This window comes from Xenopus laevis, chromosome 8L, assembly GCF_017654675.1.
Source record: "Xenopus laevis strain J_2021 chromosome 8L, Xenopus_laevis_v10.1, whole genome shotgun sequence".
Classification (NCBI taxonomy): Eukaryota; Metazoa; Chordata; class Amphibia; order Anura; family Pipidae; genus Xenopus; species Xenopus laevis.
In genome coordinates, this window is record NC_054385.1 from 1,510,317 (window position 1) to 1,533,116 (window position 22,800).

A 22,800-nucleotide genomic window follows, 5' to 3' on the forward strand; every position below is an offset into this window, starting at 1 on the left:
CCCCCCCTTCCCAAGGCAGCCTCTAAGCCAAGAGTGTTCAACCTGCGGCCCAGGATGGATATGAATGCGGCTCAGCTTGAAACGCTCAGGAAACGTCATAATAATAAGTCTATTTAATATCCAGGTGCCCCATATGCCAATGTATAGCTCCATCTGGGTATCCAACTGGTATTATAGTTCTTTTCTGTGTATTTCCTTTACTTTTACAAATGAAAAGTGTTTGTGTATTTCATGTGTGGCCCCAGACAATTGTTCTTTTTCCAATGTGGCCCAAGGAAGGCAAAAGGTTGGTGACCCCTGCTCTAAGCCTTCATACTTTACTCATTGGAAAGGACTTTATACAAGTGGGAGCTGCCATACACAGTGCCTGCTTTGGGGTATCTCATGTTCTTGTTCTGTGCCTCAATAGAACTCCCCAGTAATCAACAGGTGTATGGCTGCCCCTCTCCCCAAACTTCCCTTGTTTCCATGCACTTGTGTAGAACAGAACGACCTGCCCCCAGAATCCCAGCACTTTCCTCCCGCAGGTCACTGACAGGTTAACTCCTCTTCCTCAGCCCAAAACAAGAACCTGCCGGGTGAGGGACCCTGTTGGGACTTGCAGGGCCGGGGGCTGAAGGTGGATTTCTCTGCTCATTGTGTGAATGGAGGAATTTTTAGCTTCTCCCATAAGTCCTGACTTGTGTGATGCGCCCCTCCCTCCAGCATGCCAAGGGTTAATCATGCATTGGAGCAGGAACCTGACAAAGTGGGGTGCTTGGGGGATTATTGCGGGTGCAGCAATGCTGGTATGCTGCGACAGCTAATCCTCATTGGCCCCAAACTCAGAGGGACCCCAGAAGTGACTAATCAGACCCCTGCAGTGGGGGCTTTCCCTTTCCAATGCTTTGATCCTGTGTAATGGGGGATTCATGCGGGGCCCTCATATGCACATCTCAGGGGGATAAGGGGCCCTGCCATTGCTCTGGGATCAGTGAGACTTGCATTTATATTGTACTTTCTACAGCTTATACCCACCCTGCCGTCATTGTGCCCCTACCTGCTGCTATAGGGTAACACTGGGGATGTGCAACATCTATTCTATTCTATTCTACATTAGGCTTTATGTGAAGGTAAAGAGACACTCACTATTTATTGGGCTGCCTGGGCCTCCGTCTACTTTCAATTTCATAGACTATTCTGAATCCCATATCAGGACCTGCCAAGGGCCCCAAAGAGAGTATTGAGGGGGGTATGTTAGGGCAGATGGGGTTAAATGGGGTGTCATGTGATGACAGGGGCAAGTGCAGGGGCCCTGGGGAGAGGCTGAGGGTTATTGGCTCAGGGAGGGTGGAGGGGAGTCAGAAGAGAGAGGCCTTTTTGTGCAGAGTGGCCCAATGTACAGCTGTCTTGGCTCGTGGCCACTGCTGGCACCTAATATGCAATGACCCAAATTCTATGTGCCCAGTTGTTGCAGATTCATGCTGTGCCCCAAGGAGCTGACAATCTAATCTGCTTCCTACATCAGCCTGGGTGCAGAGAAGAATGTGTGGGAATTAGAAGAGCCCACTGAACCGATAGGGTTAATAGTGATACTATAATCAATGCCAGTGTATAACCTCGAGCAGCCACGCGGGGGCAGCAGAGCTCCTGCCCAACAAATTCAGCTGACAGCGGCCCCGCCTTCCCGTGCCTGATTGGCTACCGGCGGGGGCTCCGGATGAGGTCACAGGCGCGGTTATATAAGGGGCGTGCGGGGAGCAGGCGACAGTCAGTCAGTGAGTAACAGCAGCGTTAGTGGAACTCCCGGCAAAGAGAAGAGAACGAGGTAAGGAAGTCACGTGCCTGCAGAGTGTTACATTGTATCTAGGTGCAGTCTGTCGCTAAGACTCATGGGAGGGAAGCAAGTTGCCTGATGCTCCTTAGTAACGATGTGCTGCTCTAGCACTGGCCCGCAGAGCTTGCACTCTAAATCTGCTGCTTCAGGCAGTTACAGGGATCTCAGCAGCTGCTCTCATGGAGTGACAGGGGATGCAGGGAGTTTTAGTTGTGTAACACATTGATGTGTGTGTCAGTGGAAGCCTAGTAGTGTTAGCTGGTCTATAGAGTGCAGCTGGACCTGCCTGGTCTGTACTGGAGCCTATAGGGACTGCACAAGAACAAAATCAGCTGGGGCTCTGTCTTTCTATTGGTCAGTGTTTGGGCTCTCAGGGTGGGACATGAGACAGGTTATTAATATAATTATATAATGATTGCATTGATTTCATATTTGGGATCAGCAGAGCAGAAAATAAGGGGACTTGTGTTGTGGAACATTGCAGAGCGCAGGGTCTGGACCCTTTTTAGTAACCGAGTTGCAGGAAACAGACCCCACGGATCTTGTGCTTGTGGGTTTTTCTTTTGGAGGGAAGTCCAATTACATGTGTGGTAATCTGTGCCACAAAGCTTGCAATCAGTTTGCTCCTCCTGTGGCAGATAATGTCTGTACGGAAATATGTCACCCCCTGTGCCTACCCCTGGGCCCCTGTCCCCATAATCTGTAATGTTCCAGCCCCTGTCCCCATAATCTGTAATGTTCCTGCCCCTGTCCCCATAATCTGTAATGTTCCTGCCCCTGTCCCCATAATCTGTAATGTTCCTGCCCCTGTCCCCATAATCTGTAATGTTCTTGCCCCCGTGCCACTGTCCCCGTAATCTGTAATGTTCCTGCCCCTGTCCCCATAATCTGTAATGTTCCTGCCCCTGTCCCCATAATCTGTAATGTTCCTGCCCCTGTCCCCATAATCTGTAATGTTCCTGCCCCTGTCCCCATAATCTGTAATGTTCTTGCCCCCGTGCCACTGTCCCCGTAATCTGTAATGTTCCTGCCACTGTCCCCATAATCTGTAATGTTCCTGCCACTGTCCCCGTAATCTGTAATGTTCCTGCCCCTGTCCCCATAATCTGTAATGTTCCTGCCACTGTCCCCATAATCTGTAATGTTCTTGCCACTGTCCCCGTAATCTGTAATGTTCCTGCCCCTGTCCCCATAATCTGTAATGTTCTTGCCCCCGTGCCACTGTCCCCGTAATCTGTAATGTTCCTGCCCCTGTCCCCATAATCTGTAATGTTCTTGCCCCCGTGCCACTGTCCCCGTAATCTGTAATGTTCCTGCCCCTGTCCCCATAATCTGTAATGTTCTTGCCCCCGTGCCACTGTCCCCGTAATCTGTAATGTTCCTGCCCCTGTGCCACTGTCCCCATAATCTGTAATGTTCCTGCCCCTGTCCCCATAATCTGTAATATTCTTGCCCCCGTGCCACTGTCCCCGTAATCTGTAATGTTCCTGCCCCGTCCCCATAATCTGTAATGTTCCTGCCCCTGTGCCACTGTCCCCATAATCTGTAATGTTCCTGCCCCTGTCCCCATAATCTGTAATGTTCCTGCCACTGTCACCATAATCTGTAATGTTCCTGTCCCAGTTCCCCTGGCATCTTTAACCATAACCTGTACTGTGCCCACTTGGTTTCCACAATGCCCATCTCAGATATGCCAACATACGAATAATAAATTAAAAAAACAAGTTTCCAGGGTCAGCAACCCCCCAGCAAACAAATGATTTAGGAAGTAAGATATTAACTACCCAGACTGTACTTATTTGTTTTAACCTCTGTTGGTTGCTAGGGTCAGTGATTCCCTAGTGACCAGATGTTGATTAATGTCATCTTCCTAATTTGTTTCCTGCTCCCCCACTCCATGTTTGTTCGGGAGAAAGAGGGCAGATGTTTTCCCAGCCGATCCCACGCCGACTTTCCCAGGACAAAATTGTTTCTCGGAAAAACCAAATTGGTGAAAAACCCCTGGAAGAAACTTCATTGAGTACAAAATTCCATTGGATTTTATTTTCTGATATGGCCAATTGAATCCAATTTAGGAGCATGTTTCTGCTGGGAATAATACCATGCACATCTGCTCATTATGGGGGTATTCTGGCAAAATCCCATTTCTTCCCATTACTGGGACCCCCTTGTCTGTCCATCCGTGTGTTACTGTGACTCCTTGGAGCTGTACCTTCCCCAGGGCTTGTAGTGCAGCGCCATCTCCCATAAAATATTATCCATTTATACAGTACAGGTGCCTCTTAGAGTTTCAGGGGCCCCAGAACCTCGTTATTAGAGGGGCTGGTCTGGCACTGAAGGGGTCCATGCTTTTAATAGTTTCCTGTGACCCCTGGCAGAATGCTGGGTACAAGAGATATTAGCGCCTTATCACTGCTCTGTAACATGAGCTGCCCGGGCACTGGCCGCCTTTCCTGCATAATGTGCAAATTGGAGGCTAATTGGCATCAGGCAGATACTGTGCCATTCCCTCTCAGTGACAGAGTAAGGCTCTCCTCTATTTCTATGTAATAGACTATGGTGTGCCCACAACATTCCTTCTCTATATATTTGTATTTATATGTAATAGACTATTGTGTGCCCACAACATTCCTTCTCTATATATTTGTATTGCTATGTAATAGACTATGGTGTGCCCACAACATTCCTTCTATATATATTTGTATTTCTATGTAATAGACTATGGTGTGCCCACAACATTCCTTCTCTATATATTTGTATTTATATGTAATAGACTATTCTGTGCCCACAACATTCCTTCTCTATATATTTGTATTTATATGAAATAGACTATTCTGTGCCCACAACATTCCTTCTCAGTTAGCTCCATAAATATTGGACAACTTTTTTTTTTTTTTTCTAACTTTGGTTCTGTACATGACCACAATGAATTTTAAATGAAACAACTCAGATGCAGTTGAACTGCAGACTTTTAGCTTTAATTCAGTGGGTTGAATAAAAAGATTGCATAAAAATGTGACGAACTAAAGCCTTTTTTTTTTTTTTTTTTAATTGGGTTCAGATCAGGTGACTGACTTGGCCATTCAACAATATTCCACTTCTTTGCTTTAATAAACTCCTGGGTTGCTTTGGCTGTATGTTTTGGCTCATTATGAGTCGCCTCCCAATCAATGTGAGTGCATTTAGCTGGATTTGAGCAGACAGTGTCTCTGAAGAGCTCACAATTCATTCTTGTGCTTCTGTGTCACATGATGGATAAACACTAGTGTCCCAGTGCCACTGGCAGCCATGCACCCCAAGCCATCACACTGCCTCCCAAATGTTTTATACACAACTGTGCTATGCTTTGGATCATCAGCTCTTCCCAAGCCTTCTCCAGACTCTTTTCTTGCCATCATTCTGCTAGAGCTTCATCTTAGTTTCATCAGTCCAAAGAATGTTTTTCCACAACTGTGTTGGCTCTTTTAGATGTTTTTTAGCAAAGTCCAATGTAGCCTTTGTATTTTTGATGCTTATGAGTGACTTGTACCCTGCAGTGCAGCCTCTGTATTTACTTTCATACAGTCTTCTCTTTATGGTAGACTTGGATATGGAGACTCTACCTCCAGGAGACTGTTCTTCACTTGTTTGGCTCTTGTGAAGGGCTTTCTCTTCATCATGGAAATGATTCTGAGATCATCCACCACTGTTGTCTTCTGTAGACGTCCAGGTCTTTGCGTTGCTGAGTTCACCAGTGATTTTTTTCTTTCTCACAATGTACAAAACTGTAGATTTTGCCTCTCCTAATATTGGAGCAATTTCTGGGATGGGTTTTTTCTGTTTTTGCAGCTTAAGGACGACTTGTTTCACCTGCATGGAGAGCTCCTGTGACCACCTCAAACCAACTCCAGGGCTTTTATCTGCTTCATTGATAATGACATAACCAAGGAATTGCCCCACCTGCCCATGAAATAGCCTTTGACTCAATGGTCCAATTACTTGTGAGCCCCTAAAATGAAGTGATTGTGTTAAAAAAAAAAAGGCTTTAGTTCCGCACCGTTTTATACAATCTTTTTGTTCAACCCACTGAATTAAAGCTGAAAGTCTGCAGTTTAACTGCATCCGAGTTGTTTCATTTAAAATTCATTGTGGTCATGTACAGAACCAAAATTAGAAAAAAAAATTGTCTGTCCAAATATTTATGGACCTAACTGTATATTTGTATTTATACATATGGGAGGAGGTGCTATATTGATTCCCTTAGACAGTACAGTATGAGGGTATAGCTTATTGTGTGCCCAGAACATTCCTTCTCTGTATATTTGTATTTATACATATGAGAGGAGGAGGGGTGCCATATTGATTCCCTTAGACAGTACAGTATGAGGGTATAGCTTATTGTGTGCCCAGAACATTCCTTCTCTGTATATTTGTATTTATACATATGGGAGGAGGAGGTGCCATATCGATTCTCTTAGACAGTACAGTATGAGGGTATAGCTTATTGTGTGCCCAGAACATTCCTTCTCTGTATATTTGTATTTATACATATGGGAGGAGGAGGTGCCATATTGATTCCCTTAGACAGTACAGTATGAGGGTATAGCTTATTGTGTGCTCAGAACATTCCTTCTCTGTATATTTGTATTTATACATATGGGAGGAGGAGGTGCCATATTGATTCCCTTAGACAGTACAGGGTGAGGGTATAGCTTATTGTGTGCCCAGAACATTCCTTCTCTGTATATTTGTATTTATACATATGGGAGGAGGAGGTGCCATATTGATTCCCTTAGACAGTACAGTATGAGAGTATAGCTTATTATGTGCCCAGAACATTCCTTCTCTGTATATTTGTATTTATACATATGGGAGGAGGTGCCATATTGATTCCCTTAGACAGTACAGTATGAGGGTATAGCTTATTGTGTGCCTAGAACATTCCTTCTCTGTATATTTGTATTTATACATATGGGAGGAGGGAGGTGCCATATTGATTCCCTTAGACAGTACAGTATGAGGGTATAGCTTATTGTGTGCCCAGAACATTCCTTCTCTGTATATTTGTATTTATACATATGGGAGGAGGAGGTGCCATATTGCTTCCCTTACAGTACAGTATGAGGGTATAGCTTATTGTGTGCCCAGAACATTCCTTCTCTGTATATTTGTATTTATACATATGGGAGGAGGTGCCATATTGATTCTCTTAGACAGTACAGTATGAGGGTATAGTTTATTGTGTGCCCAGAACATTCCTTCTCTGTATATTTGTATTTATACATATGGGAGGAGGAGGTGCCATATTGATTCCCTTAGACAGTACAGTATGAGGGTAAAGCTTATTGTCCTGCAGGGCTCAGTGCTTGGAGCAGGCTGGGTTGGTCAGGTTTAACCTTCTCTGGCGAGACTGTGGCTGCCCACGGTACTGCATGTGTGAGTGTCATTATGCAGTTAATGTGGCAGTTAGGGAGCAGGTCTGGGCTGTGGGATTTCTGTGTCTCTAGGAAAGGTCTGGTCCCAGTAAAGTGACATTAAGGAAGAGATATAATGAAACATTGAACTAAGATTCCCATCATGCACTTCCTGCTGAAGGTTTAATGGCTGGTAGGAGGCTCTAGCATAGCACCCAGGCTTCTGACTTCTGAGCAATTGTATCATTCAGCACTGGGTGAAGTGTTTGAGAGTGAAATAAAGTGCAGTGTGTGTGTATATCTGGTGGGAGGGGGGGATTAGCTGCAGCCCCTAGGGACACGTCTGTAATAAACCATGTTATGGCACTTGAGCTAAGTGGCGCCTCCAGTCCCTTATTATGTTTCTTTACATCCTTTGGGCATTAACCTTGCCGTGGCCACACTCTCTCCTTGGTGGGATCTTACTCAGGCCCTGGGGTGTCTCCCATTTCTGCACATGCTAAATCCACTTTCTCTGTGCCCATTCATGTATTGGTGCCCAATGGCAATGCCCCCCTGGCTGACGTTTCTGTTCAGTGTGTTGATATGTTTAAGAGTCGGCAACCCAAAAACTGCCCAACATGCCCAGTACCTTCTCATGGTTACCTCTGTTTGTTGCAGGATCAGTAATGGTGAATAACCGGAGCTCCGAGTCTACCACCACGGCGGTGAGCAGTAATGGCAGCCCACCCAAAGCTTGTGCCGGGTGCGGAGGGAAGATTGGCGACCGCTTCTTGCTCTATTCTATGGACAGGTACTGGCACACTCGCTGCCTGAAATGCTCCTGCTGCCAGGCACAACTGGGTGAGATTGGCACCTCCTGTTACACAAAGAGCGGCATGATCCTGTGCCGGAACGACTACATCCGGTAAGTGCCAGGGCTCATCTGCATCTCAAACTTCATTGGAGTGGTCCTGCAAAAGGAGGGGCATGTCAGTGATAAGGGAATATTGAGCCCCCTGCCCAAAACCTTGTGTGCCAGGAATGCAACAGAACTTGCAGTTGTTCCCTTGTGCCCACAATTCCCACTGGCACCCACTGTCTTAGACACTTTTTTCAAATCGCATCAGTTAATAGCGCTGCTCCAGCAGCATTCTGCACTGAAATCCATTTCTCAAAAGAGCAAACAGATTTTTTTTATATTAAATTTTGAAATCTGACATGGGGCTAGACATATTGTCAGTTTCCCAGCTGCCTCCAGTCATGTGACTTGTGCTCTGATAACTTCAGTCACTCTTTACTGCTGTACTGTAAGTTGGAGTGATATCACCCCCTCCCTTTCCCCCCAGCAGCCTAACAGAACAATGGGAAGGTAACGAGATAGCCGGTCCCTAACACAAGATAACCGCTGCGTGGTAAATCTAAGAACAGCACTCAATAGTAAAATCTAGGTCCCACTGAGACACATTCAGTTACATTGAGTAGGAGAAACAACAGCCTGCCAGAAAGCAGTTCCATCCTAAAGTGCTGGCTCTTTCTGAAATCACATGACCAGGCAAAATGACCTGAGATGCACCTACACACCAATATTACAACTAAATACACTTGCTGGTTCAGGAATGACATTTTATATTGTACAGTGAATTATTTGCAGTGTTAACAGTGTCATTTAGCAATAAAGACGACATCATAAATCCGTTTAACCATTTGAAGGCACCATCTTCCTGTTATAAAGGTTATTTTGGGAGGGCATAGACTGGCACAGAGGGGGTTCATGCTAATGCCAGTGTAGTGATTTAGCAGGGCACCCGGCTGGTGAGTAATACAGGTACTGTGCCGCATGCAGGGTAACGTCAGGAGCGTCAGCTGGGTGGGTTAGGTGAAGTTTTTGGGGCAAATTTGCCACAGGACTCTGTAGAATCCAGGCAGGTGCACTGCAGTAGCTATTGGTGCCAGTATTATTTTTAGCTGCTAAGTTGGGTATTAGGTTTAATATCTGAGATGCCACCCATCCCATTCAGTTGGTAGAAACACAATAACTCATCAGTGGCCCTGACTCCTGCCCTGGGTACTGTGCCAACAACTGCCTCTTTGAGTTGTGTGTGCATGTACCCCATACCCCTTGTGCCCCAGTTATACCCCCACACAGCTGCCTATATACACACATTTATACACAAACTGCCACTTTGGAGGAAGGACTAACGGGGGCCCCTGTGCTCCCCTCCCCACTTGCATTACTCTCTTTATTAAAATGAACATTCCAGGGCCCCTTTATTAGATTGGACGGCACTTTGGCGGTGGTGCTGGGATGGAGTCGGGGAACAGGATATTAAAGGCAAACTCACATCAATTATGCACCGTTCAGGCAAGATTCTCAAGGAGACACAGGGAAAACCTTTCATTAAAAGAGCAGCATGTTTAATAGAGACGGGGGGGCTTCTGTGTAAATTTCATTTCTCTTCTCTCCTCACTGAGCCTCCCTCTGTAACATGTCCCGGGTTTGCAGGGAGGCAGGATTTCCTGAAAGTGAAAATGAGGTTGATGTACCATTATCGGTGTATTCATATAGCGCCCACTTTTTCCATGGTACACTGATACCAGTATAAGCTCTCTGTAAATCTGCCACAAGAGCTTACAGTCAGGTACCGGGGAGTCGGCCTTCCCCAGCACAAGTCAAGTAGGTGCCAGGCCTTGACAGATATAGATAATTTGGTTGGGTCTCCATTGCCCCCCACACTGAGGGGAAAGGAGTACAGGAGGGCAGTAGCATAACACTAACCTGATGCCCATATTTCTCACAGGTTGTTTGGGAACAGTGGCGCTTGCAATGCATGTGGCCAGTCCATTCCTGCCAGTGAAATGGTCATGCGGGCACAAGGCAGTGTTTACCATCTGAAGGTAAGTCCCCCCTCTATGTGTACCTGTACTGAAGTTGTTTTAGCCAAAGTAAAGGGACCCTTTACAGCCACCATCCACCTCTCCTCCATATTCATTATGCCTGAGAGCACAGGCAGCACAGAGAAAAGAAGCCCATTATCCCTGGTGAGACTTTTGGTGTTTGGATCTGGCAATAAATGTGCTTTCTCCTCCCATCAGTGTTTCACATGCGCCACGTGCAGGAACAGACTGGTACCCGGCGACAGGTTTCACTACGTCAATGGCACCATCTTCTGCGAACACGACCGTCCCACGGGGCTACTGAACGGCCACTTGAATCCCCTCCAGAGTAACCCACTCCAAGGCAGCCCCATGCTCCCCGACCAGAAAGTGAGTATCCACTTCTGATGCATTGTTTCATGAGTCTGACGCAGCAGTGCAGATATATAGACCCTAACCCCTTGTGTCTTGTGCCCTCTGCAGGTTTGCTAAGGGACAGAGCGTGAGCCAGATGTGAACCCCCCGTGCCTTCTGTTAATATTACCTTGGAGACACATTGTGACATAGAAAGAAACCTATATATAAATATATATAAAGAAATATATTCTCCCTCCTCCGGGGGGTTTTTTTTTTTTTTTGCTTGGTCGCTGGTTCTTTGTGCCCAGCCCACCACGGACATAAAGATTGGCATTTCAGTCCCGGAGGAGGAGGGACAAAGAGACTTGTAAATGACGTACAAAAATAAGAGACAGATTTTCCCAATGGATGGATTTGGGGGGGGGGGGGGAGCTTGGGAGCTATAGACTCTTTGTGATGTGCACTGGATACCCCTGTTTGGTGATAGCCAATCGCAAGCTCTGTTATGGACACAAGGCCACAGTGGGATACTGACGCCATGTTGGAGAGCAGCAAAGTCGGAGACACGTGGTGTGGATTCTGTACAGGCCAACAATGTTACCATATTGTATCAGACATGCTCCGGGGAGGGGTGTTGCAATGTGCATTTGGGGGTCCCATCCCAGTAAAGGAAATGTAACCATTTGTATTATGTTCCATCAGGGGCTGGGGATGGCAGCATGTAGGAAACCAACCCATGGGCCAATGTGGGGATTGAGGCTGCTGGGAGTTTATCAGACGTTTCATGGCTGAGCCTGGTGTCAGTGGGGCCCCTCTGTTATATTCCAGTTCAGGCAGGGGCCTGATTTATAACTAATGGGGTCAATGATTTCCTGTTCTCACCCCTGTGACTGATGGGAGTTGTAGTTAAGGAGCAACCAAGGGGCCACTTATTGGATCTCCTGGCTTTTAGTTAAGTACATGGAGAGTGAACACCGGGTGATTCAGAGAAAGAGAGAGAGCGTGGGGAGAGGGAGTGTGGGCACAGAGAGAGAGAGATGAAGTGGGCACAGAGAGAGTGAGTGGGCAGAGATCTGTAAGTGTATTTTTGGGGTGTGGGCAGTAGCCAATCATTTCATGTCTTGGGGCAGCACTTAAGTAGGGGGTGAGCTTGGGGCAGAAAAGCACTGGTTTGTGACTGGTGACACCTGTGAGATGTGCCCTCTGCTGGGGATGACGGGGGGACTGTTGTCGCTGGCTCCCTAGTGTTACATCTTCCTATTGGTAGTTGGGGGGTGCCAGTATTTATTTGCCAAGAAATGGGCCCTGTCAGTAATTAGGCAGGAGCTGGGCTGATTATAAGTGCACCTTCCAGCACTCAGTGAGAGGGGCCCATGAGAGATGGGACTGAGCAGCACAACTAGATCCTGAGTGTCCCCCGTCTCACTCACTTCTAATTCCAGCCTGGGACTAATGAGCTACATTCCAACCCCCCCCCCCCCCAAAAAAAACATTGTCTGGAGTCAAATCTCTCGTGTGTCACTCCCCACCCAAATTAGCCAATCACTGGCCCAGGCACACTGAACCCACTGACTGTAACCATGGCATCATATTGTATAGTAAATGTATATTAGTTCAGTGGGCTCTCAATGCTGGCTGCAAGAGGGGTGCTATTCAGTGCCTAGGGGCCCCCCAGCACACAGTCTTCACAACAGCACTCTGCTCTAGAAGGATGCTGGGAGTTGTAGGGATTTAACTCCTTGCTCACCCCATCCCACTGTATAATGTCCTGTGTAAATAATTGGAATAAAGGAATATTGTGCTTTCTGTTGTGTTTCGTCCTGGAATTCTGGGCCCGGTCAGGGACAGGAACCGGTTTTGTAAAAAAAAAAAAAAAAAAGAATTAAAACAACTTTGCACTTTTTTTCTTCCCTTCACCCTATTTTGATGCCGTTATTGAAAAATAAAACTCAAGTTTCCATGACAAGGGCCTGTTTGAGTTATTTTATTAACAGAGGGGGGCTACCTGTTCCAGGGAAAGTTCCGGGGGCTATCTATACTGCCAGTGGCTGGTTGTAAAATCACAGCAGTGCAATTACGCTTTATGGCTGATTTAAAGGAGCAGCACTCAAGTCTCAGCGGGTGGCAAAAACAGGTGCACAGCACTTTCATGCAGCAAATCTGGTACCACCCAGCACTAACCAATCACAATCTGGAATCAACATGGGGGGAATTTGCTTTAGGGGTGTAGCCTGGCACAGTCATTGGCTGACAATTCAATATTTGGGGTTAGAAACAAGGCCTTACAGGGCAAGTGGCAGAAGTCATGCTTGTGGGCCGGTTGCTATTTCAGGCCCTTGAGCTTGGCTTTCCCAGGGAGAGTGGCATATCCGTAAAAACAGGCATCCGACCCTTCCTTCTACCTATCTAATATATCTGCCAGTACAACTGATTCCCACAACTTCCCAACTCTCCCAGTAACACCCCTTTCCCTCTTCTAATCTCATTGACTCCCTCTTGTCTGCTGGAAGGAGCTACTGGTGAATAAGGCAAGTTCACTTATGAAACCTCCTTCTCCTCTGTATTGGGCATTAACTCTATATGTCCCCTCCTGATAAACTCAAGGACCAAGCTTAGATCAGTGCATTGCCCCAGCTCAGTGTCCCCCATTTCCCAGGCCACAGGACAGTTCTGCCGCAGTGGAACCCCCCGACTCCTAATTGCTGCTTGCAGTGAATCTGATTGGTAGGTATAAATGTGGCCCCCTGGGTGCATGTAAAGGGAAGGGAGGCGGCCCTGCTCTGTGTGCCTGCGCTCGTTAATAGAGAGGTGTTCATTAGCGGGGATTAATGAGGCATTCATCTTTTTTGCAGTTCAGATTGTTGAAACTAATGAGCCCCTCATCTCTCCCACCCCCCCAGGGTTCCCAGGCTGAGACTCCCGGCTGTCTCACTCCCTGCCTGGCAGATGTTATAGGACATAGGCTCGCCCTTAACTCTTGTGCTCCCTGGCACAGCCTGGCACATTATATGATGTAAAGCTGTTATTAATGTGGTACTTGATTGTCAGCTCTGTGGGCAAGGGCATGAAAGCCAGTTAGCAACACGGGTCCCACTGGGTTTAATGACTAGAGCCTCTCATACAAACCAACTCACGTCAGGGAGATTAAAGCTTCCCAATATATGACATATTTGGGGGTCACACGGCTACGGACCACTCAGGTTGCCTCTCACTTTATCATCAGGTGCTTAGGGGAAAAAAGGAAACACAAGCCCTGAATTGGCCCTGAGCAGACACCTGCAGGGCCCCTAATCCCTCTTTCAAAGGGGCAGCCTCCACCATCCTGCTTTCCTTTTATCCCCCCCCCCCCCCACCGGATCTTTCTCCAGTCGGGCGTCAGGCTGTTAGTGGGGAACAGGGTGCAGGAGGGAAGGGAGTTGTGGCCCCTGCAGTTATGATAAATAGGCACTGGACACATCTGTTGGCCCCTAATGCAGCAGAACCTTTACCCCACCAAACCCTCACTGCCCCTCAGTACAGATGCCCTGGCAGTGCATTATGGGTATCTGTGCCCCAATACATGAGGGGTTAATAACCGCTCTGTGCTCGGGAGGGGGGGGAGAGAAAACTTAAATCAAAAAGCTTCAGGGTACGACAAAAAAAATTCCCCTCTCACCCAATCAGAGCCTTGTGAATAATTAAAGTGATCAGCGTAATTAGCTTAATTAAGTTAATTTGACTACGGGCCTCGCCATATGGCGAGGAGGAAACAAAAGAGGGAAACTAATTAAAAGTAAAATAATGCGGATTTTAATTAACTGGATCCCCAGACATCAGCAGATCCGGCCTCGCGCCGCAGCCTGGTAATTAAAAGCGCGGCTGCACCGGTAACATTTCAAAGTCCGACCCCCACCCCTTCGCCTGTCTGTGTGTCTCTCTGTGAGCCCCTGTGCTCAAGTGCCCCCCCATCCACAGACGAGAACTCGTTAAATCTGTTAATGAATTAACAATGTAGGATTTTTGGAACATGGCGCCTGAATAGACGTATAGGCCCTCATTTCTTTCTGTCCCCGGCAAGGGCCCCTGATACTAAAAACCAGGTCATGTGACGTTGGTTCTTATCAGAGAAGGCTCCTGGCTAGACCTAAAGGTAAGGGTTATGGCCATATACTATTGTTCCTTAACATGCCATTCTTCTCATTGGGAAGAGTGATGATGGTACCATCCGAAATCCCAGTCATGTCACCACTTTGCACCGTCGGGAATGTTTAGCCTTAGAAAATCAGACTTTATAACAGAGGGTAGGAATCCTGTGCCCACCAGTTAAACCAATATGGCTCCCATTGTGCAATGCAGAAGGGAGGGGTCTGCTCATGAGTCACAATGACTTCCAACTCGTTTCTTATCTGGAATTTTTTTTTCCTTTCTGTTACGGTGCCCCAGGGACTCCACTTATCTGGCACTCAGGGGTTCATGGGTTAAAGAGCGGCATTTCAGAGGATTTGAAAGAACATAGTACCCCCTAATCAGATATGGAAATTGAAGACACGTCAGCTCAGATATACGGTTTAATTAAAAGTCCCGTTTTCAAAGGCGGATGATTAAAACAAATTGAACTGAGAAGAGTCAGAGATGTTCTAACACAGCGAGTCAGATCAGTACAAAAAAGGGACACCGTGTTCATTTGCATTTAGAGAAGACATCAAGTAACCTTTGAGGTGTGGAGCGTTGGCTTTGGCCAGGAACGAGACCTCATTCTCATTTAAAGGGGACACCAAGTAACCCTTGAGGTATGGAGAGTTGCCTTTAGCTAGGAACGAGACCTCATTCTCATTTAGAAGAGACACCAAGTAACCCTTGAGGTGTGGAGAGTTGGCTTTGGCCAGGAGCGAGACCTCATTCTCATTTAGAGAAGACACCAAGTAACCTTTTAGGTGTGCAGAGTTGGCTTTGGCCAGGAACGAGACCTCATTCTCGTTTAGAAGAGACACTAAGTAACCCCTGAGGTATGGAGAGTTGGCTTTGGCCAGGAACAAGACCTCATTCTCATTTAGAAGAGACACCAAGTAACTCCTGAGGTATGGAGAGTTGGCTTTGGCCAGGAGCGAGACCTCATTGAGGTGTGGAGATAGGGTTTGCCACCTTTTCTGAAAAATTTTACCGGCCTGTGGGGGCCGGGAACAAAAGGGGGTGGTCCGTGATGCAAAAGAGGGGGGAGCCATGCACAGTGATGCAAAAGGGGGCGGAGCAACATGCACAATGGCCAGAAGTCTGAAAGAAGGTAAGATCTTTTTTTTTTTAAGGGTATTACAAATTACCGGCAACTACTAAATTTGTAATAGTGGCCCCGGCCTTGGCAGGTGTTTTACCAGCTAGGCTGGTAAAATACTGGCCAGGTGGCAACCCTATGTGGAGAGTTGGCTTTGGCCAGGAACAAGACCTCATTCTCATTTAGAAGAGACACCAAGTAACCCTTAAGGCAGTGATCCCCAACCAGTAGCTCGTGAGCAACATGTTGCTCTCCAACCCCTTGGATGTTGCTCTCTGTGTCCTCAGAGCAGATGCTTATTTTTGAATTCCAGTCTTGGAAGTAAGTTTTAATTGCATAAAAACTAAGTATAGTACCAAGTAGAGCCTCTTGTAGGCTGCCAGTCCACATAGGAGCAACCAAATAGCCAATCACAGCCCTTATTTGGCACCCCAAGGGACTATTTTATGCTTGTGTTGCTCTCCAACTCTTTTTACATTTGAATGTGGCTCCCAGGTAAAAAAAGGTTGGGGACCCCTGCCTTAAGGTGTGGAGAGTTGGCTTTGGCTATCTGATAGGGCCACACAGATGTAAGTGTATTGAGGTCACCCAGTGACACTAACAAATTGCTGGATTTGGGGCCAAATCTGGTAAATATTCAGAAAGTTTGGCATGTGGCTTCCGCCCCTCTGCCCTGGAAGTGCAGGATATCTCAATTCCATAGGCTCCTGTTCTTCCAGCGGATTAATCTACAGCAGCAGCTGGACCTCTCGCACTATCTCCTGTCAGTCCATTGTCCCCAGGAGGAACCATTCTTGCGTCATGGAATGACACGTCTGCGCCTGTTATCTCCGTCACAGAGCTGGGCGACCAAAGGACCATTGTTCGGAGACACTATCAAGGGAACGTTAGTGGCAGAGACTGTATGATGGGAAAGGGCGATACACGGGCCGACGTCTCTTGTTTCCGTCAGCTGTAGCTTGAATAGGCGAGATATGTATCCCCCTCTCCATCTGCTCATTCCTTTCATTCGCAAGGTCCAGACTCTGACATTTCATGTACACAGAGGCCCAAACAGTCTCCCACAAGCACAATAAATAGTGACTGTCTATGGCAACTTACAGCAGCCCCTCTGCCATTTGCAAGAATCCACAGATTGTCAATTTGGGTCTGGCAACCCCCTTGCTCCCAGCTATCTCTAGCTATCCCCCCTTGGCCAATCAAAGATATTGTATGGGATGGGACAACTTTGTGCAAGAGATTTATGAAACATTCTTCACTGTTTGGTGGACTGTTCCAGTTACCCTTAAATATAGGTTCTTCCTCCAGTTGGGAGATTCCTGTTTGGCTGCAGTGTGGCTCTGTAACCCTGTAGGTACAAGATAGGGGGCTGATTTACAAGGTGGGCAACCAAGCCTGTGAGCACTATACAAGAGGTGTGCCAAAAAAAAGCACTGATTAACATGCCAAGTGAGGGCTGCAGGTTCTGGTGCTAAAGGGGAACTCATAACGGCGCTCTCTGTTTGTGGCCGGGGGGATGCTGGGGTGCAGACATTAGTAATCCGTTATCTGTCGCCTGCTTTTGGAAGGAAGTCTGGAAGGGCTTGGAGATTGGCTGGAAAACCAGTTTGTTTCCCCTTACATACACAGAGAGATGTGTGCCGGAGATCCATGCCAATAATCTGTATTTGGGCTAGGAATACGCACAACTCCCTCACAGCCTGCCTGCAGGGCTCCTGAGTTTGGGGCATATGAATGTGGGGCAATGACATTTGATCCCCAGTTGTTCAACTAGAACTTCTTTTTGAAGCAGTAGTTCAGTTATAGCTAAAGGTCAAGTCTGGGGAACCTTTGATATATGTTTCAAGCTGATTTTATTGCCCCCACATTTAGGCAGACCCATGCCTGGAGCTGCACGTCGCTCACATGGAATTGAGGGCTCGGTGCCACATGCACTACAGAGAATTTGTTCTGGCTTATGGAAATGGTTGAGGGCCACACAGAGGGAGGTGTGAGACCTGTGGCTTCTCTCCAAGACACTTCCCCCATGCTCAGCCGAGCGGCCAGCTGAACTCGGGTCACTTGTGTGGGTTTGGAACGGTTCTGATCTCCAGCAGGAAAGCAATAAAGTGAAAGCTCGTGGCAAGAGAAACACCAGTGCCGTGTAACCATTTGCCGACATTTCAGTTACCAAGATGATTCTTTACATGCAAGGTCCTATTGTTCATCAAATGCTCTTCAGTTGTATCTCAAGTTGTGGATGTAGAAGAGAATAGCATGAGTACCAATGGTCAATAATAACCATTCAACTTTGTCCTATTCAAGCTTGTCTTTCCTTCTATACATGCCAAGAGGTATCCACCCATCTGCCCCAGTGGGTCTGGTATCTGATTAGCCTGTCCTTGGCCTGTGCCAACTGCACAATGGGGCAATCCAGTGCTATAACTCTCAGCCTTTCCTGGTAGAGGTGTCAGTCCGACGTTCCCCAACAAAGCAAATCCTGTGCAAACATCTTGTGCAGACTCGCCGCCGCCACAAGCGCTCAGGAAACTTTATTTTCCACGTTAGTAGTGGTTTGAGGGCAATAAAGGAGGGCCTTTGCTCAGCAGAAACCCTGGAAAATAAACTGGTCTCCCGGCCAAACTCTGAGCCACTGAAGAGAAAGAGGGAACGTGTCCAAGTGAGACCTCCGGGGCTTTAATTGCTCACTGATGGTGGTATCAACGCATCAGGCCACAGCTAGAAGCCAATGCCAACCTGAACTCTATTTATCTGTAATGTTCAAGAGCGACTGCTGAGCAAACACTTATGAAAGCACGAGAGGCGACGTGAGAAAGTTATTTCATAGAGCTGTGGGGTCTCCAAACTTAATGAGGTCTTGGCCAGAGAATTGTTCACTTTCATCCAACAAACAAGGAGTAGGGGATCCAGAGCAGGGCTTTCTAAGGGAAACATGGGCGGAAAAAAGGATGGACGGGAATTGTCCTAGGATTGGGCCCACTAAGGCCTGGACTCACCAGGGGACCCTCTGGTACTCTAGTAGGCCAGTCTGACCCTGAATACCATCAAGTCACGAGAGCTGGAGGTGCCAGACTAGATTCAGCCAAAGTACTGCCCATTCAGCACGGTGCAAAATCCATAATACAGTCCGGCACAGTTGCCCAAAATGCCCCTTTGAGGGTTAAATGAGTCACCGTATTACTGCACCAGGACCATGTGAAATACCCTAGTTCCCTGCTGAAAGAGACATCAGTTGCTAACCCAACCTTTGTTTCCAGCTCTCGTTTCAGTAGTCTTGGATCAATAGGATAAAGGTTCCTGGGCATAGAAATGTTTCAAAACTATCACAGCTATGGGCCATGTCAGGTCTGAAATTCTGCTATATTGTATCTGGAGTCGGTCCCTTAGTCAGAGGGTTAGGTGGGTGTAATTCCCCCACCCAAAAGTGGAACCCACAGGCGCATTATTCCCCCCTGAAGTGATGCTGTTGGGGGGGCTTTGGTTCTTAGACACTCACTTAGAGAATAACTTGGAGGACATAGGCCAAACCTCACAACAGCGCTGCTTAGTTAGCTGTGCCAGGTAAAGAGCCCATTAAACGTGAGACCACCCAAAGGCAGAGAGAGCCGGCAGCCCTCCAACAGGCAAGCTTTTATCCAGCTTACACAAGGAAATTAATGTCCCACATAATCTGTTTAATTCTGCACGGCCCAGGATAAATACTCAGAGAGGGAGAAATCAGAATATGGGGCTAAATAAATAGAGACTGAGACCCCCATCTTCATGCCATTAACACTTAACATCCCTCTCAGCGCCCAGTCAAGAGATACCTGCCCGCCGGGCATTTTATAGAGGAAGTATAACCTCTATCAGAAATATACATGTACAGATAGAAATGTACAGACTATGAGCAAACTAAGGGGCTGTTCCTGCTGAATTGTGCTTAGTACAGAGAATACCTATGCTGCCATAGTTTTATGGGATCTCTCTGTACAGACTATGAGCAAACTTAGGGTGCTGTTCCTGCTGAATTGTGCTTAGTACAGGGAATACCTATGCTGCCATAGTTTTATGGGATCTCTCTGTACAGACTATGAGCAAACTTAGGGGACTGTTCCTGCTGAATTGTGCTTAGTACAGGGAATACCTATGCTGCCATAGTTTTATGGGATCTCTCTGTACAGACTATGAGCAAACTTAGGGACTGTTCCTGCTGAATTGTGCTTAGTACTGGGAATACCTATGCTGCCATAGTTTTATGGGATCTCTCTGTACAGACTATGAGCAAACTTAGGGGACTGTTCCTGCTGAATTGTGCTTAGTACAGGGGAATACCTATGCTGCCATAGTTTTATAGGATCTCTCTGTACAGACTATGAGCAAACTTAGGGGCTGTTCCTGCTGAATTGTGCTTAGTACAGGGAATACCTATGTGCCATAGTTTTATGGGATCTCTCTGTACAGACTATGAGCAAACTTAGGGGACTGTTCCTGCTGAATTGAGCAATATAGATCCCAACACAAAAAATGATATAATTGTGAAACGTTGATATTAGGGGGCAGAAGGCAGAACAGACAGTGTCAGCATATTAGCTGTGTGATAACCCCATTGGCCTGTGAAGCTGAGTTAGAAAGGGCTTTTGTGCAGAGCGGAAGGGACGGGGCGACCATGTGGCTTGCACACAAGATATAGAGGCAGCGGCTGCCAAGCCCTTATCTCCTTTGCTTCCCTACTGATCTCAAGGCTGTATCACTGGCTCAGATTATTATGTGTATTTAATCACCCGAGACTTTGCTGATAGTGAGCCTATAGTTGAGTAAAGGGGGGTCCCTGGAAGCCTGAGCTTTATTTATTACAGTTTAACGGTCAGATAAACCCTAATGTGTGCTCTATAGAATGTACTTGCATCAGGGAAGAAGTTATAACTCGCCAGCCCTCTTGCCATGCTGCCCCCCCCCAGGCATTTGCATAGGCATCAGGAAACTATGGTGACCCAAAAGGGACAGAGCTGGGGCATGGACACAGGTACAAGTACCCAAGGCAATAACGTCTACATCACGTGACCCGCTGCTGAACCTGCAGTTTAAAGTGAATATCCCTTTAAGAGCATCCCCTGACTGATTGCTGTGGGTCCTTTAATAAAGGGGAAGTTTTCCTCTGGATAGAAGTTCTCAAGAGTCAATTAGCCTTAAAGCGACAACGTTGCACATTAGTTTGTGGGGGAAAGAGAGAGCGATGGTTGCTAATTAGGATTGTGCGTCTGTGTCGCCGTGCAGTGATTGCAGTCTAATTGCTTTACACAAATTAGCGAACAGAGGCCCATTTGCCCAGGGGGGGGGTTTATTGCGGCAGGATGTGCAAACAAAAGCCAAATTGTTTTGTTTCTATGGTGACACCAGAACTTGTATTTACAAGACTCTCCTACCTCCAAAACATGGCTGCCGTAGGCCTGCGCAAGGCAACAGTTTCCTATTGGCTGCTGGAGCCTTGGAGGTTATTCTTGAGGGGCCCACCGGCTTTAGGGCTTCCTGTATGTGGGTGCAATGGTATCAGTATGGCAGCACCCTCTCCCTGTATCACAGGAACACGTGGCTTCATTAGCACTTATTAATTAGGAACATATGTGGGTTTCAGCACCGTTGCTAATGAGCCACACGGGGAGGGGTGTAAGTGGGGAATGGGGGTGGATTTACTGTATAACTAACCATTTGGGGAACAAGCACCAAGTTGCACCCCTGTGAAACCAGAGAGGGGTAAGAGGGCAACCCCCAGGCAGGCAATAGAAGATCACATTTCCCCTTTATTCCCCCTTGGGTAAGGTGGCTCCCACGGAAATGGCAGTTAGATCTTTAAGGAGGCCACAATCCAAAATGGGGTGGGATGGGGAGGGCTAACAGCATCAGAATGGGGCCATGATAACAATAATGGAAAGGGGGTACAAGGTGTTATTTAAGGGGTGCAAAGGAAGAAAGTGCCTTACCTCTTGCATATAATACATGTGATACGTATGCTACCATGCTGGTTTCCAAACACAGTGAGGGGGGCAGGTTCCTAAAATAAAGAAACAATATTTATGCCACAGTACATAGAGTATATATATATATATATATATATATATGAATATGTATTGATGTGCCTGGGGTCACTGGTACCCACACTCGGGGGGGGATTCCCTAACTGCCCTGCAGATGTTATTCAGTGTGTGTGGCCTGCTAATGTTTGCAACTGGTGAGTGACAGGGGCCCCGTGGGAGAGCCAATCAGGGGCCTATTGTGATTATGTTTACACTGACACTAAATTAATTCTAGATCAGATTTACTGAGGTTTTTCCTTAATATGAGATGCGCCAACATTCCATTCAGGCCCACTGCCCCCCCCCCACCCCGAGTTACAGCCAGTGTAGGAAGCAACAACCTATATAGCAGCTCCCACTCATATCATGGAATGTTTTGGGCACACTCGGTTAGCCAATCACAGGCTAATCCCAGAAGTGAAGGAGAACAAGATGGCCGACCTTCAGTTTGTACTATCTGTCTATTTTAATTCAGGAAGGTTGTGTGCGTTACAAAGGGAAGGACAACAATACAAAAATGCAGGTGCACAGTTTGGGCTTTGAGTTCGGACGGCGCATGGGGAAAGGTGAAGTGGGGGCAGACGCTGGTAATTGCCCCATGTACATGATAGTGAAGAGCAAAACATGAGTAATTAGTGGAGAGGAGATTCCTCAGTGTAACGGATACGCAGGGTATAATTAGCGAGTCGGACAATCGCCCTCGTTAGCTCCTGTATTCTGAGGAACACTGCAGCTGCCATCCCAGCTGGTCGGGCCGGGCGTGGGGAGCGCCAGCTGTTGCGCCAATCTCATGTCAGTGACACATCAAACCCAGAAACGAATTAACCCATTAACAGACTCGTTATCATACAGTAAGCCCCCCCCCCTGTCTCCTGATTTGTATCGTTACTGGATCAAACCAGGAGTAAATGTTGCTTTGCACAGAATGACTTTCCATTCACTTCCTGCTCAGAAGAGCACTGTGTCCATACTTCATTTCCTTCCCCTACTGGTTTCTGTAGTTACTGACCCATCTTACTGCTTAAGGCCAGGCAGTGGAACAGAACAATGATGCCAACTTACAAAAAGGACATTGAG

General features: G+C 47.1%; 1 protein-coding gene and 1 long non-coding RNA gene across 3 annotated transcripts in view; one reads left to right on the plus strand and one right to left on the minus strand.

Annotated features, from left to right (window-relative positions):
- The first annotated feature begins 1,659 nt into the window (after nucleotides 1-1,659).
- lmo4.2.L (LIM domain only 4, gene 2 L homeolog) lies at nucleotides 1,660-12,385 on the plus strand. 2 transcript variants are annotated; one of them, NM_001085710.1, is given in 5 exon segments: nucleotides 1,772-1,807; nucleotides 7,870-8,116; nucleotides 9,990-10,086; nucleotides 10,285-10,455; nucleotides 10,549-12,228. In NM_001085710.1, coding segments are annotated over 4 exon segments (516 nt in total). In that variant the 5' UTR covers nucleotides 1,772-1,807; nucleotides 7,870-7,877; the 3' UTR covers nucleotides 10,558-12,228.
- LOC108698119 overlaps nucleotides 8,796-22,800 on the minus strand; it is a 79,478-nt gene continuing 65,473 nt past the window's right edge. Inside the window, exons 6-7 of the long non-coding RNA XR_001932565.2 lie at nucleotides 21,631-21,701; nucleotides 8,796-9,708 (exon numbers count right to left, since the gene is read on the minus strand). This is a non-coding gene — a long non-coding RNA (uncharacterized LOC108698119). The remainder of the gene's footprint in view (nucleotides 9,709-21,630; nucleotides 21,702-22,800) is intronic.